This window comes from Cajanus cajan, chromosome 6 (genome assembly GCF_000230855.2).
Source record: "Cajanus cajan strain Asha chromosome 6, NIPB_CcT2T_4, whole genome shotgun sequence".
NCBI classification, from domain to species: Eukaryota; Viridiplantae; Streptophyta; class Magnoliopsida; order Fabales; family Fabaceae; genus Cajanus; species Cajanus cajan.
The window spans coordinates 48,789,100-48,804,792 of NC_138522.1; the positions used below are offsets into that span (position 1 = coordinate 48,789,100).

A 15,693-nucleotide genomic window follows, 5' to 3' on the forward strand; every position below is an offset into this window, starting at 1 on the left:
AGTTAATAATATAAAATTTGATAGCATGCACGAAGATTTTAAACATACATTTGATTGAGGCATTGACTCAAAGAGGTAACTAGGAAGGAGCTAGATGAAACGAAGGTATGCCGTGAACGGCAGAAGAAAGCGACGACGGGTTGGAGTTGTCGCTGGGGTTGCTAACTGACGTAACGAAGATATAGCTTCATTTGCTTGTGAAGCTGCCACGTGCATGCAATTAACTTCCGTAGGTGAGTGAGAACTGAGAAGAATCGCTTAGAATCTCGAATGATATTGAGAGTGAGGACAAGCAGACCCAGATAGAGAAGAAAATACCACTGCCACAAGATTATATGCGAATGAATTTTGCTATCACAAATGCTACCTGGACCTCATAATGTGGTGAAATGATTTTTGTAAAACTATATTACTAATTTATTACTTTTTAAACAAGTCAAGAATTAACATACGAGTAAAAGAAGGGGGAAAAATAAAATAGAAAAGTTATTCTCAAAAAATAAATGAAGAGAAAAGTGAGTATTATTATTGTAAACATGGAAATTAATTAGAGAAGAAATTCTCCTACTGCCACAGAGCTAGGATAAACCTTCAAAGTTTTAGGCCCATGTGACATATAATGGCCCAACATCTCTCTTCGGCTCTCAGAATTATTTCAGGCCCTATCACTATGCTGGATGAATAAGTGGTAGAAATTGATCTCTAGATTCCTAGCTAAATTTCATCCAAAACTATGCATTACTACGCTCAATGGATAGAATTACTGATTGCCTTCATTTTCTTGCCCGACACATTTTTATATCCAAAATCTACCTTAACTGCAATTTGAGGATATTGATTGATATAAAAGACACAATTCCAAGTATTTTAACAAACTTCTTAGAGCAGGATATTGAATATTATAATAGAATCCAAACTTTTTAGCCTTAAATTTTTCTCTGCACAACATTATTGTACACATATAATATGCTTTTAAATAACGTTACTAATAGCACCGCGAACATTAATTTGATGCATGCTCGGGAAAAAAAAATTTGTTTGGTCAAGAGGGGAAATTTATTGATAAATAATTTTTTTATAAAATTTATTTAATAACATTGAAATAAACAATTCCAAACATGCATACACTTAGTTACAAGTTATTGATGTGATTTTTTAGCTTCTCTTTGAAGTTAACGAATATAGCTTGCGTGCTTGGTAGATTTCACCCTCTTTCCAAACCAAACACACAACTAGTCAACTTCAACGATCCATCCCTTCTTATCTTCAATAATACCCGTTTGAATTCCTGAAATGGTATTGTGCAGCTCCTGACAAATGGATCCAGAACCTGTTTTATATTCCATCCTGGATAACAACATATGTTTCAGGAATTAAGGAATAATATTTAAAAGGAATGAGAGAATATAAATAATTAAAAATTAAATGTTAAAGACAAGAAAAGACAGATAAGTTACTTTATAGTGAGAATAAAGAAAACTCTTAAAAAAGACGACTCATATATTAAAAGAAAAAAAGTATTATTGCTTGATTATCTAAATTTGGTATGTATACTCGACACAAGTTACTTTCTTATAATAATACTTACTAAGTTGCTTTTATTCGTTATGTGTATCAGTGTAAGTGTGAGTGATACCAATTCTTTACCTTGTATCCCTGTATGTGATAGTCCCTACGGGAGCAACACCGACCGCAGTTCCAGTGCAGAAAACTTCATCAGCTTCAATCAATTCATCCACGCCAACAGCACGCTCTTCCACCTGAACCAGCAATTTGCTCAATCAATAAACATATTTGAAACACAAAAATAAAAATAAAAAATAAAAACTCTAACTTGATAAAAGTTATATATGACGTGTTTCGATTTTCAAATATGATCTGGCCAAAAATATCTCTAGTGGTCAGTCTCTTGATTCTCTTCTAAAAAGGCCTTTTTTTAATTTTTATAATAAAGAGAGACAGTATAAATGATCTTAACTGCTAAAATTATAAGAATTAATTCTAGACAGTGTAAATGACCTTAACTGCTAAAATTATAAGAATTCTAACCATATCTATTTTTTACGTCCAAAAAAAGCGTGTCTGATACGGGTCTTTTAGCCTCTATTTGTTTGATAGGAAAGAAAAAAAGTTTTTTTTTTTTTAACTTCTCTCTAACTAAAAAAAAAAAAAAAAAGACTTCGTTGATTACCTATATATTTTTTCTTCTCCTTATTTTCTTTCAACTTATTCAAGAAAAAACAAGCATTTTTTTAGTGGTTCATCCAAACAGACAAATAAAGAATTTTCATTTTTAATTTGAGTAAATAAGTTTGTTTGTATTTTATTTCAAATTTATTAAATTACAAGACAAGACCAATGCCTTTTAAATTAACTTAATTAAAACATTTATATATATATATATATATATATTTTTACTAATTTATAAGACAAGACCGATGCCTCGTAGGTGGTTGCTGAAAACTTCAACCATAAAGGATTATTCAAATTCAAAGTGAATGTGAGAAATTAAAGGGTGGTGGTGAAGTTAAAAAGCATTGAGCAAGAAACAATGAAAGGCAGAATAATGTTTGGATGTAGCATACCTCATAGCCATGATCACGAGCTATTTCAATGACACTTTTTCTAGTAATCCCGGACAGAATAGTTCCATTAGTAGCGGGTGTTGAGATGCATTTGCCCTGTGAAATTGGAAGCAAGTTAGATTGGCCAGTTGTAATATGTCTGACAATTTGTCGTAACATGCATATGCGAATTTGGGAAAGTAACAATTCAACCCAACTGCAATTACCGTATAACCGTTGTTCTTTTCAATCTTATGTTTTCTATCCCAGGTTATGATCTATTAAATATATATATCAGGCTGCAACATCCCCTGAATTATAATACACCTGATCTATCTTTATAATTAATTAAAGGGAAAAAAGATGAATATACCTTGGCAATAAAAATGTTACAAGAAGAGACCTCCTCGAGATTTTTCTTGGTGACTGAATCAAGGTATAGCACATCCGAAAATCCTCTTCTCTTGGCATTAATTTGTGCCATCAAGACCTACACGTCGTGAAGACAAGAAGCAAATTTGAGTAGGGTAATATGCATAGGATGTGAACCCTATGAAAGAACTGAAATGCATAATACATACGGGGGCATAATTGGAAATGGTTTTGACGTTTCCAGTGCCGCGACGAGAAGCACGGTCAAAGTTCTCCTCCACGTACAAGTTGAGCGGAGCCGAACCCTCCTGCATTGCGAATAAATTAAGCACACGATATTAATGAAATGAAAGCTTGAGTTTGAGACATGCATGCACGCACGCACGCACGCACCTTAAAATAGTTGCGAACAGGGGAAGCAAATATGAGGAACGTGTATTCAGGTGCGGGAGCCAACCCCAAAACTGGACCAGTTCCTAAGAGCAGAGGCCTAAGGTACAGGGACCCTTTACCCGCTGGAGGAACCTGCTTACCATTTAATATTATATTAGAATTCAAAGTGGAGACAAACTAATTAGATAGTTTAACTCTCATTCATACATACCCAACGCTTATTAGCCAAGACCGTTTGCTTCAAAGCATCCACAAATTGATCGATGGAAGGGGATGCCATGCACATTCTTTCCGCGCCATTCTGCATGCGAATTGCATTTTCTTCGGGACGGAACAGCAGCAACCCCCCATTTTCTTTTCTGTATGCTTTCGTGCCTTCGAATAATCCCTATTTCCATAACACTTTCAACCTTCAAACATACTACTATACTGTATACTAAAAAAATTTACAATCAACTGGGACAGACAAACAAAAACTAGTTATTCTACAACTAATATCATATTTTTTCTTGATATTTAATAAAAGGCGTATTAATAAATGAAAAATAAATGTACTTAATGGGTTAGAAACATAAAAACATTCGTTGTATCTGCAATAATTGGCAATACAGTTTGTTTAAATTTGAAACATGGCTGTTCATTATAGTCCCCTTACGCAGTGAGTCAAATTAATGGTATTTAGGCACTAGATTCCCAACATAATAACCATTTGAACTGGTGTACGTCTACATTAAACTACCAAATAGCAGCTTTGAAGTGTAAAGTTTTATATGACACCTGGCCATAATTTAGGACACCAGCTGATGGGCTAAGTTCAATGTTTCCATAACGAGTGAGTTGTCCATGTCCAAAATTTTGTCCCTCAGAGCATTTACTAATGTACATATAATCAGTGGGCATCAATCCAAATCCAAGACTGTCCCAGTCCACGTCAGCATACTCCTCACCACTGCATTATTATTTTAAATAAAATAGTTATTTAGTGCACATTAATTAATCCCAAAAAAAAAAAAAAAAACCGTTTGGTTTGAATAGTATGTATATGTTGTTAGTAGATGATACAATTACTTCACCTGTAACTTGGATTGGGACTTGGAAGAGGGCAGGGCTGAGAAGCAAAGCATTTGTAAGTTCCGATCTGTTACAATATAAATTTGTGTTCAGATGATATCACATATCTAAATGCCCCCACAAATCCTACGCATTACGCATCCTATTTGTTTTATTATCTTATTTGGGTTGTGGCCAGTTTTCCAATTTTAGTCCTCCACATGAATTGAACTTACCTTTCAGTTTAATTGTTTAAATTTTGTATTTTAGTTTAATATGTGATTTGAATTTTTTAATTTCAATTATTCACATATAGTTCTCATAATTTTCTAATTATTCAAAATAAATTTCTAATCATAAACATTTATCTAAAATTAAGAGAAATATAATAGAGATGTAATATATCAGTCATTATTAATTTTTTATATAAGCAGAAGGTAATGTAATGCAGAGTTAAAAAATGTATCATCAGTTATTATTTCTTAGTGAAAAAAATATGTTGAAATGTAATGCAGAGATAGAAAAAATAGATTAAAAGGATTATTTTTTTTTTTTTTACCAAAGGATTATTTAGTTTAGAAGACTAAATCTACATATAAAGATAAAAGATTAGTTTTATATGATTGAAAAAATAATAATTAATTGTAGTATTAATGATATGCAACATGAGAACGTGATAACAAAAAGAATATGTATTTAAGAAAATGAGGGGAAAAATTAAAAAAAAAAAATCTATATGTCCGAATAAAATTGAGTTCGGATCATTTACGTAAAGATATCTAATTTGAAGATTGTGAACGGAAAAAAAAATAGTTGAAAGAGACCAAATTGAAAATAATGGGTTAGGTTTCATCATGAAGTTATGAATAAAATTTGTGTATTAATAATATAGTCAAAAATATATTTTAATTTATAAGATAAAATTATTATTATTTAAACAGATAGAGTTAAATCCCGAAAAAAACAGATAGAAATGATTATAAGTGATAAGTTTTTGTTAAATAAGAAATAAGAAACGTGAAACGTCCAATTAATTAAAAAAATATTAGACAATAAAGCGAGAAAAGAAAACGCTGGACACATGGATTTTCTAAAAGAGGATAAGGGATGTGGAAACATGTCAATAAGTGAGGGAGCCTACCAGGATTGACAAGATTATCTGCATTCAGTTTTGTTGCATTTAATATTGCTCAAATATAATTATGTGTATCAACAAAAATAAAAATAAAAAATTCTTGAATTGAATGTAGGGAAATATTTCTTTCAGCTTAATTTTATATAATGATTTATTTTGAAATTTCTTGAATAAAATTTATAAAACCAAATTAATTGAATACGCAAAATACTTAGATTTCTTAAAGAAGGAAAACTTTTTGTCGCATATATATTTTTGGCATAAAATTATTTTAAATAATGGATTAAAATAAATTATAATCTCAAAAATTAAAAAATATTAATTTCAAATAACTTAAATGTTTCAAATCGAAGGCTTCTCCAAAGAGGATTATTAAAGTAAAAGATTTATTAAAAAAATATATAAATACTTTACTTGAATAATATAGTCACAAAATTCATATCATCATTGAAAAAGGATTATGTATATTTACTTATATTCAAATTTTAATAATTAACAATATATTTTTGTATTTTTAATTTATTTGTCTAACAAAAGTTTTTATAGGATAAGCTTCATTCCAAATGTAAAATACTGACACATGTACCAAAAATTGTAAAATAAGGACAAAAGAGTAACGAGAGTTCAAAAGGAGCACGAGCTTGTCGTTGCACTTCAAAATGCATTAGTTATCTTATCTGTCTCTGTCCCCGCCATGCTCCGGAATGAGTATACTTGTGCCCGTGCCAACATCGCCCATGCCGACTCATTTTAATTTTATTATTCTTTGCAAGTTTTTATACGAATTGAATTAAAATTTATTTTATATTTTTGTATAAAAATAAATTTTAAATATCGTCTGCATTAATTAGGTGGAATACATTTTTATAATTCAAAAAATAAATAAATAAAAGGCATTAATGTTTTAAATCCTATTTTCTTAATTCGATAAAATGAATTGAATATATTAATATCTTAGACTTTATTTTAAGAACTTGATTTTACATTTATTTAATAACGCATAACAAATAAAGTAATAAATATATTAATAATAAAAAATATTTAAAAATTAAATTTAATAAAGAAAATATTTCAAAAACTATTACTATTTTCTTTTTTAAGTATCTTTTAAGATTTTTAATAAAAATTTAGAAATATAATAATTTTTTCTCATAAACTAATTTTAGAAAATTCTATTATACTCTTTTCCATCTACATCCCGCACTACCGTACATTCTGATTCAGTTAAACCCCTTTTTCTTTTTGTGAATAACCGTGTAATGAGATTTAAATTAAGAACGTTACGTAATTAAATAATATATCACATTGTAATTTAAAAAATATGTCAAACTAGTTTAATAGAAGTATGGTGATATTATTTTTCAAGAATTGTTGAAGAACAAAAGATAGTATATGATGGATGAAAAAGAAAGGTAAAGAAAGTAAAAGATTGGTGACCTTGGAAGAAGCAGAAGCAGCTGGAAGAAGCAATTTCCTTAAAGTGGGAACGTACATTCGAATCATTGTGCTTGTGATCCTTCTGGTGCTACTAATGTTGGGGTGAGAGAGAGAGAGAATGCAGGCCAAAATAATGGGGGAAAGGATATTATAGAAAAAGAATATGGAGAATGGAGAGAAAGGGATAATGCTCGATAAGAGGAGAAACGTGTATGTATAAGTGTTACCAGCTCCGCAATCTCAATACTCATTACCCATTTATATAACCGCAGCTTATTTGCTATGTCTTTTTCGAACACGCGGCATAAATATATGGATGGAAACCATAACTTTTCATTTTTATATAGTCATTATTTTTTTTTAATCAACCGAAAATATTATTAAGGTTTAAATATTTTTAAATTATTTATTTATTTTTACTTTTAACCCTTGTTGTATCATCCACTTTGATCTAGTTGAGTTGACTTTCCACACAATTCGTTTATGGTAAAAAATTTAAAAACTATTTGATACTCAGTCTAATTAATTCAAACTAACATATAAAATATTTTTATAATTATCAATCGATTAAAATGAATGAAATGAAATATCAAATGATTTCTTTGTTTTTTTTAATTGTAAACTTAATCTATACATCAAAAACTTTTAGTTTAATAGTTTGATCGTTAAAATTTGATATAAAACATAAATTATTAAATGAAATAAATTTAAATAAACTTACTATTAAAATAAATAAACTTATATATATATATATATATATATATATATATATATATATATATATATGTTACTTATCTACTTTTGCACAAAGAGAGTAATTTGGACCAACGGGATTATCTTCATTGCATGATACGATCACTACAACAAAATTTATTATTACCGACAATTATTTAACGACAATAAATTGATTGCCTCTATTTTATGATTTAATAAAAATATTAATGACTAATATATAATGGCCACTAAAAATATACTTACATCACACTAAAATTTACTATTAGCGGTGATTATTTATTAAAAAAAACTTAAGTCTCACGTCAACTAGAAATAAGAAAATTAAAGAGTGATGATAACTCTCACCTTACAAGTTTGTTTTATAGGGTTAAGTTAGACCTCTAACTTACTATTCTAAGTTGATATTAGATTAATCATCATTACTAAACTCAATAGTGCTAATTAAAAAATAAGAAAATTAAAGAATATATAAGTAGAAGATAACCTTCATCTTACAAGTCCCACATCGATTAAAAATAAGATAATTAAAAAATATTATGAATCATTTCTTTAACTTTTAGTGACAATAACAAAAGATATTAAATGCCGATAAAAAATGCAACAAAATGTTTTACATTTTTGCCGATCATTATAAAGGTCTTTACCAACATATAGAATAATTACCGTTAAATGTTTTAACAATATTGCATACAATGGCTAATATGCAAATGCCGGTAAAAAGTTTTGTAGCAATTTTTATCACCACTAAAAGTCATATTAAATACCACTAAAAGTTCATTTTGTTATAGTAGATCGATTTAGAAAGAAAAGAAAAAAAAACTGGAGTGTCATAACACTAAGAATTCAATTGTATATTTACTTTAATCTCTTTTATAAAAATAAGTCTAAAATATTGTTTTTTTTCTCAAGTATTTTCTTTAAAATATTGTTATTTTTATATAAAAAATATTATTATTAGTTTTTTATAAAATAATTTAAAAATATTTTTTGGTTCTAATAATATATTAAGTCAATCCTGATAGAAACTTTTATGGTATAGCTCAAGCAATGTTTTGGAAAAAGTTTATGGACTCAAGCTTGTTGTCGTAAATAGATATAACCATGTTCAAGTCGAATCAAACTATAAGTTATAATCAAACTCATTGTGAAATGTTATTTAGATGTTTATCCGTATTTTTCTCCAATGACAAAGATTAAGAATCTTTAGCCTCTAAAATTCAAATTATCCTTTTTAAACATATATTTTTGGGAGACAAATCAAATGACAAATGGTCAAAGCATGAGTCACTTTATCTATTAAATAATAATGTTTTTAATTTCGCATTTTATTTTACGAACACTCCACTTATGAGAAATGTTTTTGTACCGTTATCCTTCTGGATTTTAAATTTATTTATTGTGGGGCCTTAGGCCCCTTGCATTAAAAAATATATTTTTTTTGTTACATATTACTCCTTTTAAATTTATATATAAAAAAGTACCTAAAATTTTTGGACTTTCGCAAATTTTAATTAATTTCATCTTCTTTAATGTTATGATTTCAGATTATTGTTTTTAATAATATTTATTAAGGATAGTTTAAAAAGTAATGTTTAGTTTTTACATGAAATTAATAAAATTAAATGTACTTAACTAATTTTTTAATGTATTTAAATTTAAATATTTTTATCTTATATGAGTGCAAATGAAATAATGTAAAATATTCGAAATTGAATTAAAATTTGCTGAGTAATTTTTCTATAAAAAAATGAAGATAAGAATCATCTAATAAAAAGTTTACTGTGTAATCCACTTTCAATTGGTTAGATGTAAAACTAAAACTCTTTTCAGAACGATTAAAAAAAAGAAGTAAAACGATGAATACTAGAAGGCCAGCACTGATAGAGGTGGCTGTACATATCCAAAATGCTGTGTTACCTACTTCCACGTCAATCCATATCGTCTTTTAGCCCTTAGTGGAAATTAATTAATGGGTCTAAATCATATTGATCAATTGAATTATGAACATTCCACTTCCATTTGTTTTTGAAAAATATCAGTATTATTTGTTTCAGTCAGTATTATTTTTAATTAACTATTGAGATATGATTTTATTTTTAAACTTAACATTGCATCTTGTTTAGAAAAAAGTTTAGAGATCACTCTATCCATTTAATAATAAATCTCGTGCAAGAAAAAACAATCTCAAAACGTGTGTCATTACATATTTTTAAATATTTAAGATAATATTGATTAGTTCTTTATTTATATCCTCATAATATTAATTGAAAAGGTTATTACTGTGTTACATTTAAAAAAAATGAATACTATATTAATTTTTTATGTATCTCTTGGTAATAAAGAGAAATAAATATAAAATGAATATTTTTTTCCTACATTGCCCATTTTATACATAATATCAAATTTGAATCCTAAACAATTTTATTAAAACATACAAATCACTAATATTTATGTTGAGAAATTTTACATAATTAATATATAAGAAAAATCAAGCTAACATGTTGCATGTTCATATATATATAATCAAGTGAGAGGAAATTTATTATGAGAAATGAGAGGGTGAAAATATAATATTTAAATTAATTTTTTCTCACTTGATATGCTGAAATTTGGGAATTTATAAAATTAATTTTTCATAATAAATTTTATCTCACTTGATACGTTTATATATATATGTGAGGGATCTAAAGTAAGTCTACCTGAATTTACTCTGTTCAATAACTCGTATTTTACATTAAATTTCAACAATCCAACCGTTGAATTTGAATTTAAAGTTCTTAATGCATAGATCAAATTTACAAAAATTAAAAGTTATTTGATACGTTAGTTTGATTAATTCAAATCAATGTATAAAATAATTTTTATGATTATCCGTTAATTTGAATTAATGAAACGAAGTATCAAATGATTTTTACATTTTTTAAAAATTTGCAGACTTGATCTATGTATTAAGAACTTTAATTTCAATGATTGGAATGTTAAAATTTAATGTAGAACATGAGTTATTAAATGAAATAATTATAGGTAGACTTACTCTTGAAATAAACGAATTCCCAAATTTCAGTGTATGAAATGAAAGAAAATTAATTTGAAGATTATATTTTAACCCTCTCATCTCTCATAATAAATTTCCTTTCACTTGATATGCTTCTTATATATATATATATATATATGAACATGTAACATGTTAGCTTGATTTTTCTTATATATTACTTATGTAAAATTTATCTCATAAATAGTGACGGACATAAGTATTAGTGATTTGTATCTTTTAATAAAGTTGTTTAAGATTCAAATTTTGATAGGCAATGCAGGAAAAAAATATTTATATAAACTAAGCTAACATGTTCATATTATGAATATTTATATACATGAACACTTATCATACAAATATTAAAAATATATAATACAAATAAATAAATAATAAATATCTCATGTAAAAAAATTTGATAATAAGTATAATACAAGTTATAACAACACATAATTTTTAGTTGATTTTACAAGGTAAACCGAATGTGCATACTCGTTGAATTATTTATAATTTATAATGAATATATCATGTTTAAAATGTTTTATTAATTTACAATGTTTCAAGTTAAATCTACATTCTTCAATTCAGGTGTCTTTGAAATGATCATCGGTACTTGCGTTCCTATATATCAAGCCCAGTTTAACGGATAGGTCAACATTCCTTTTAAAAAAAAGTTATTTTATATTAATATTTATATAAAATTTCAAACTTCTATACCTTAATAGCTTTTTTTTTTTTACATTTTCAATTTTTTTAAAAAATATTTATCTCAAAAAATATTTATATATAATTATTTTTTTAAAAAAACCATCTCTAAGATATTTTTTATTAAAATATATTATTATTAATTTTAAAAAGTATCACCATAAGATTTGTTTTAAATCTAATAATATGTTGGGTCGGTCTTATTATATATAAGATTCAAATTTTTAATTCATTAAATTTAAAAAAAGTAATTTATCTAGTTGATAACAATAAATTCGTCTTATTTATATATATATATATATATATATATATATTTTTTTTTTTTTGAAATTATAATTAGTAGAAGTCAGATTTCATAAACATATTATTATTTAGTTATCAACTTTATAACATTGTGTAGACTATTTAAAAAAATATATATTATTTTTTTTCCTAATTAATATTTCTTTGTCTTAACCGATTAAAGTGCATATTATATAGTATTTTTCTTTCTTAATGAAGAAGGTTTTCTCTCAACCAATTAAAATGTATATTTTAAAAAGATTTTATGATGAATGTATTCTTAAAATTAAGAAAATGTGTTTTAATTAGATATATTTAAGTTTAAAAATAATTAATACATAAAATACTATAAATTGAGTATTTATAATGGAACAAACTATTATTCTAATTTTAGTCTTATAAATAATAAAGGAATAGTATTTTTTAAAAAATTAATATTGATTAATATAAATGATAGCAACTTGTGTCTATTAATTAAATTATTTAAGATTTAAATTTTAATCATGAATATGAAATAAATTATGTTAAAAGGAAAATACTTATCTTATCTTATGTGCTCTCACAATTTTTAATGAAAATTCGTTCAATGCTTAGGGAATTTCTTTTCAATTTGTGGGTGGGTAGTGTATGAAAAGAAAACTCTGGTGACAATCGCTCTTGAACTTTGCAGTGGAATGCTTTTCAAGAAGGATGAAAGGGGCACGTTGGACTTGGGGGGTTGCGGAGGTTCATTTGAACCGTATGGGCCTACGAGCTGGGATGTAAAAGTTTGGAGAAGTGTGCCCAAAAATTGAGATGATAAACCCAACATAATTATGCCTAATAAATTATAATTCCTGTACAATTTAAGTAAATTAGTGAGCACCTAAAGTTCTAATAAAGCCCAAGGACCAAACGATTACACTCTTAGTCTTGGGTTGTTGTTACCATTAGAAATTTCATTCATTTAAGATTTTGGCCAACATCTTAGAGGTCCGAATTGGCTATTCCTTTCTCTGAGTATCATAATTAGGTTTTGGGCCACAAATTGGTGCACCCTAATTTTTAGAAGTGAAGAAATAAAAATGACAAAGGAAACAAAGCAAAATATATGTAATCAACTCAGTGAGTGAAGTACAAATTTTTTTTTTTATCAAACTTCTGCTAAATTTTTTTATTGCTAAATTTCAAGATCATCATCTATTTCAAATCCATTATTGTAACGTCTCGATCAGAATCGGATCTGACCCCTCTAAATAGATATTAATCCGATATCGTGGCTAACTAAGTCCTTACGCCTTATAGGCTTGGGACTGGAAGGCAAGTGTATCGTCTCGGTTAGAATTCGATCTGACCCCTCTAAATGAGTAGTGTACCGTCTCGGTTAGAATTCGATCTGACTCCCTTAAATGAGTATTGTATCGTCTCGGTCAGAATCTGATTTGACCCCTTAAATGAGTATTATATCGTCTCGGTTAGAATCCGATTTGACTCCCCTGAATGAATATTGTATCGTTTCAGTTAGAATCCGATTTGACCCTGCTAAATAAGTATTAATCTGATACCATACTTGGGAAACATATATTGAACTCCCACAGAGCATATCGGTATAGTACCAATATGCAAACACTGAGATCCCCAAAGTGCCGATCACCGAGATGCCATCTCCAAGACAATAGTCCATCGCGAAACGTGGGTTGCGGCCTTTAGTAATGGTGATCGTATCAAGGGTAAAAATCCTATCTTTAATGACCAAATATTTTCAAATGAAAACCGTCATAAAAATCTTCGGATTCACGAGGCCCATGAGGCTCATGAACAAGAAAGTATAAGACCTAAAACTCTAGAGCTAGGAAGGCAGATTACATATTACACACTTGAATGCTCTAGCTTGGGAAAGTTGACCTAGGGAAAGACCCCTAGACGCCCCCTTGGCTGGAACAATTATAAACCATCAAATAAATTGGAAAATAAAAAAGACGATTTAAGAGTATAAAGATAAAATAAATTTGAGTATGAAACTAACTTTTAAATGAAAAGACTTAACTGACCATAAAAAGTTAAAATTATACGGTTTAAGTTAGAAAAAAAAGAAAATAAAAGTACAATTAAAATAAACTAATTTTACCCCAAAAATATGATTTAGTTTGATAATACATATTGAACTTATGTTTATTTATTTCCTGGAAAGCTTTATGTCAAATTTATTTTTAATCTCTCAAATTTAAAATTGATATTTGTAATCTACCTAATATTAAAAATATTTATTTCATATGCTTAAATTTTGTTAGTAAATGTGTTAATGTCAAACAAAATTCACTTATTACTATCCCGATAGTAAAAACATCATATTATTGATGTTGTATATTTGTTTCAATTTTTTACTGTTAGATATGTTATTGGTAATTCAAGGATTAAAATAAATTTTTAAAAATTACAGGACTAAAAAATCAATTTTAAATTTAAAAAAATGAAAATAACATTACTTTAAATTAGAAATATATTTAAACTTAATTTTTAATAAAGACTTGTTTATTTAAAACTTACCCAAAAAAAATAGATAACACAAAATCTTCATAAGATGGTATTTTAATTTAAGTCCATTTTCAAACACAAAATCTTCAATAGACGATCGATGTTTAAATTTCAATCCATTTTCATCTAACACTGGTAAGAGGGGAACACGAGTAACTTATTTTATATATTCTGTATTGCAAATTTTATGTCATAGGAACCAGGATTGAGAATTGTGCCAAGTATCATATGCCAATGATTAAACACAAGCTTAGTTGAAAGGCAAACCTTTTCAACAAACTTTAGTTCATTTCACATGTCTAGATATGAATATGACGCGTTATGTGTCCCTGATGAATGGGGTAATGAATCGAAAGAGAAAGAACTAGATGGTAGTTGATTAACAACAATAATGCGCAAAGGGCACATAAATGATTACGTAGATTGCAATCAAAACGAAGCCTGTATTGTAAATGCAGACAAAAGTGGTGGCTTTGTTGACGTGGACGATTGGCAAGGAAGAAAAAAGAAAAAGAGAGGATGTGGAAAAGCCTAACAACAAGCACAAACCCAATTTCTCACTGGTCGATGGGCCTTAAAGCCCGGAACATATCTCAAACCTTATCTCCACCATGACCATCATCATGATCCTCTTCAGAATCAAATACCCAATCATGCCAAATCATTGATTGGTCCACCCACTCATGTCAAACAAATAAGAATCAATGCCTGCATGCCCCTCACTTTCTTCACCAACTTGCTACCATACTGCTGAGGGAAGATCATCGTTAATTGGAGAACCAGCATCAATGCCATCTATAGGAACATTCATTCTTCAATTTCAAGCTATCATTAGTTCCATCTTTTTGGTGTCTAATCTAGTACTACTGCATTTCGACCATGAGACTGTTTTTTGGTCTAATACCGATTATTCCCAATCATACTTTGCTTTAATTAATGCTTTTGGTTCTGTCACCTGCGCTTAAGTCAATGTATACAGAATATATATTTACATATTACAAAATCCTTAGTTCACTTAATTAGTTACTGTCGTTTATGCCTTCAAAGTCTACGAAACCTATTTTATAAAAATTTAATTTCACGCGGAACAATTAAAGGTAAAGAAAGTTCAAATAATTAAGGGTTACTCCTCGTTTCAATTTCAATTTCTCAATCATGATCCATTGAACTAATTGATTCGTCGGTGATACTGATTCATATCAATCATGTCGTCATACCAAGTTTTTCTTTTTTTTAACCCGTATTGTTTTATATTTTAACTATACATCACTTTTCATTGATTTATCATATATTCATTTAAACTCCATTGTTATAAAACATTAAATAATATATTCAGATCTACTTTATATATGAACGAAATAACAAAAAAGGGGGAAATTATTCATTAAATCAAGCAAGAAATTCATTTTTCTTAGCCTTATATATGAAAAAGACTGACAAAATTTACTTCGATGTCCTACAAGTCGCATTCTCGC

General features: G+C 27.9%; 1 protein-coding gene across 1 annotated transcript; it reads right to left on the reverse strand.

The window, feature by feature from the left end:
• Positions 1-1,033: 1,033 nt before the first annotated feature.
• LOC109797063 (branched-chain-amino-acid aminotransferase 2, chloroplastic) lies at positions 1,034-7,197 on the reverse strand. Its single transcript, XM_020356965.3, has 10 exons — positions 6,952-7,197; positions 4,403-4,467; positions 4,107-4,278; positions 3,541-3,717; positions 3,330-3,461; positions 3,146-3,244; positions 2,938-3,054; positions 2,586-2,681; positions 1,648-1,760; positions 1,034-1,347 (listed from the first exon to the last, which is right to left on the reverse strand). Exons 1-10 carry the CDS (start codon positions 7,015-7,017, stop codon positions 1,233-1,235), a joined length of 1,152 nt encoding a protein of 383 aa, XP_020212554.2. The 5' UTR covers positions 7,018-7,197; the 3' UTR covers positions 1,034-1,232.
• Positions 7,198-15,693: the final 8,496 nt, after the last annotated feature.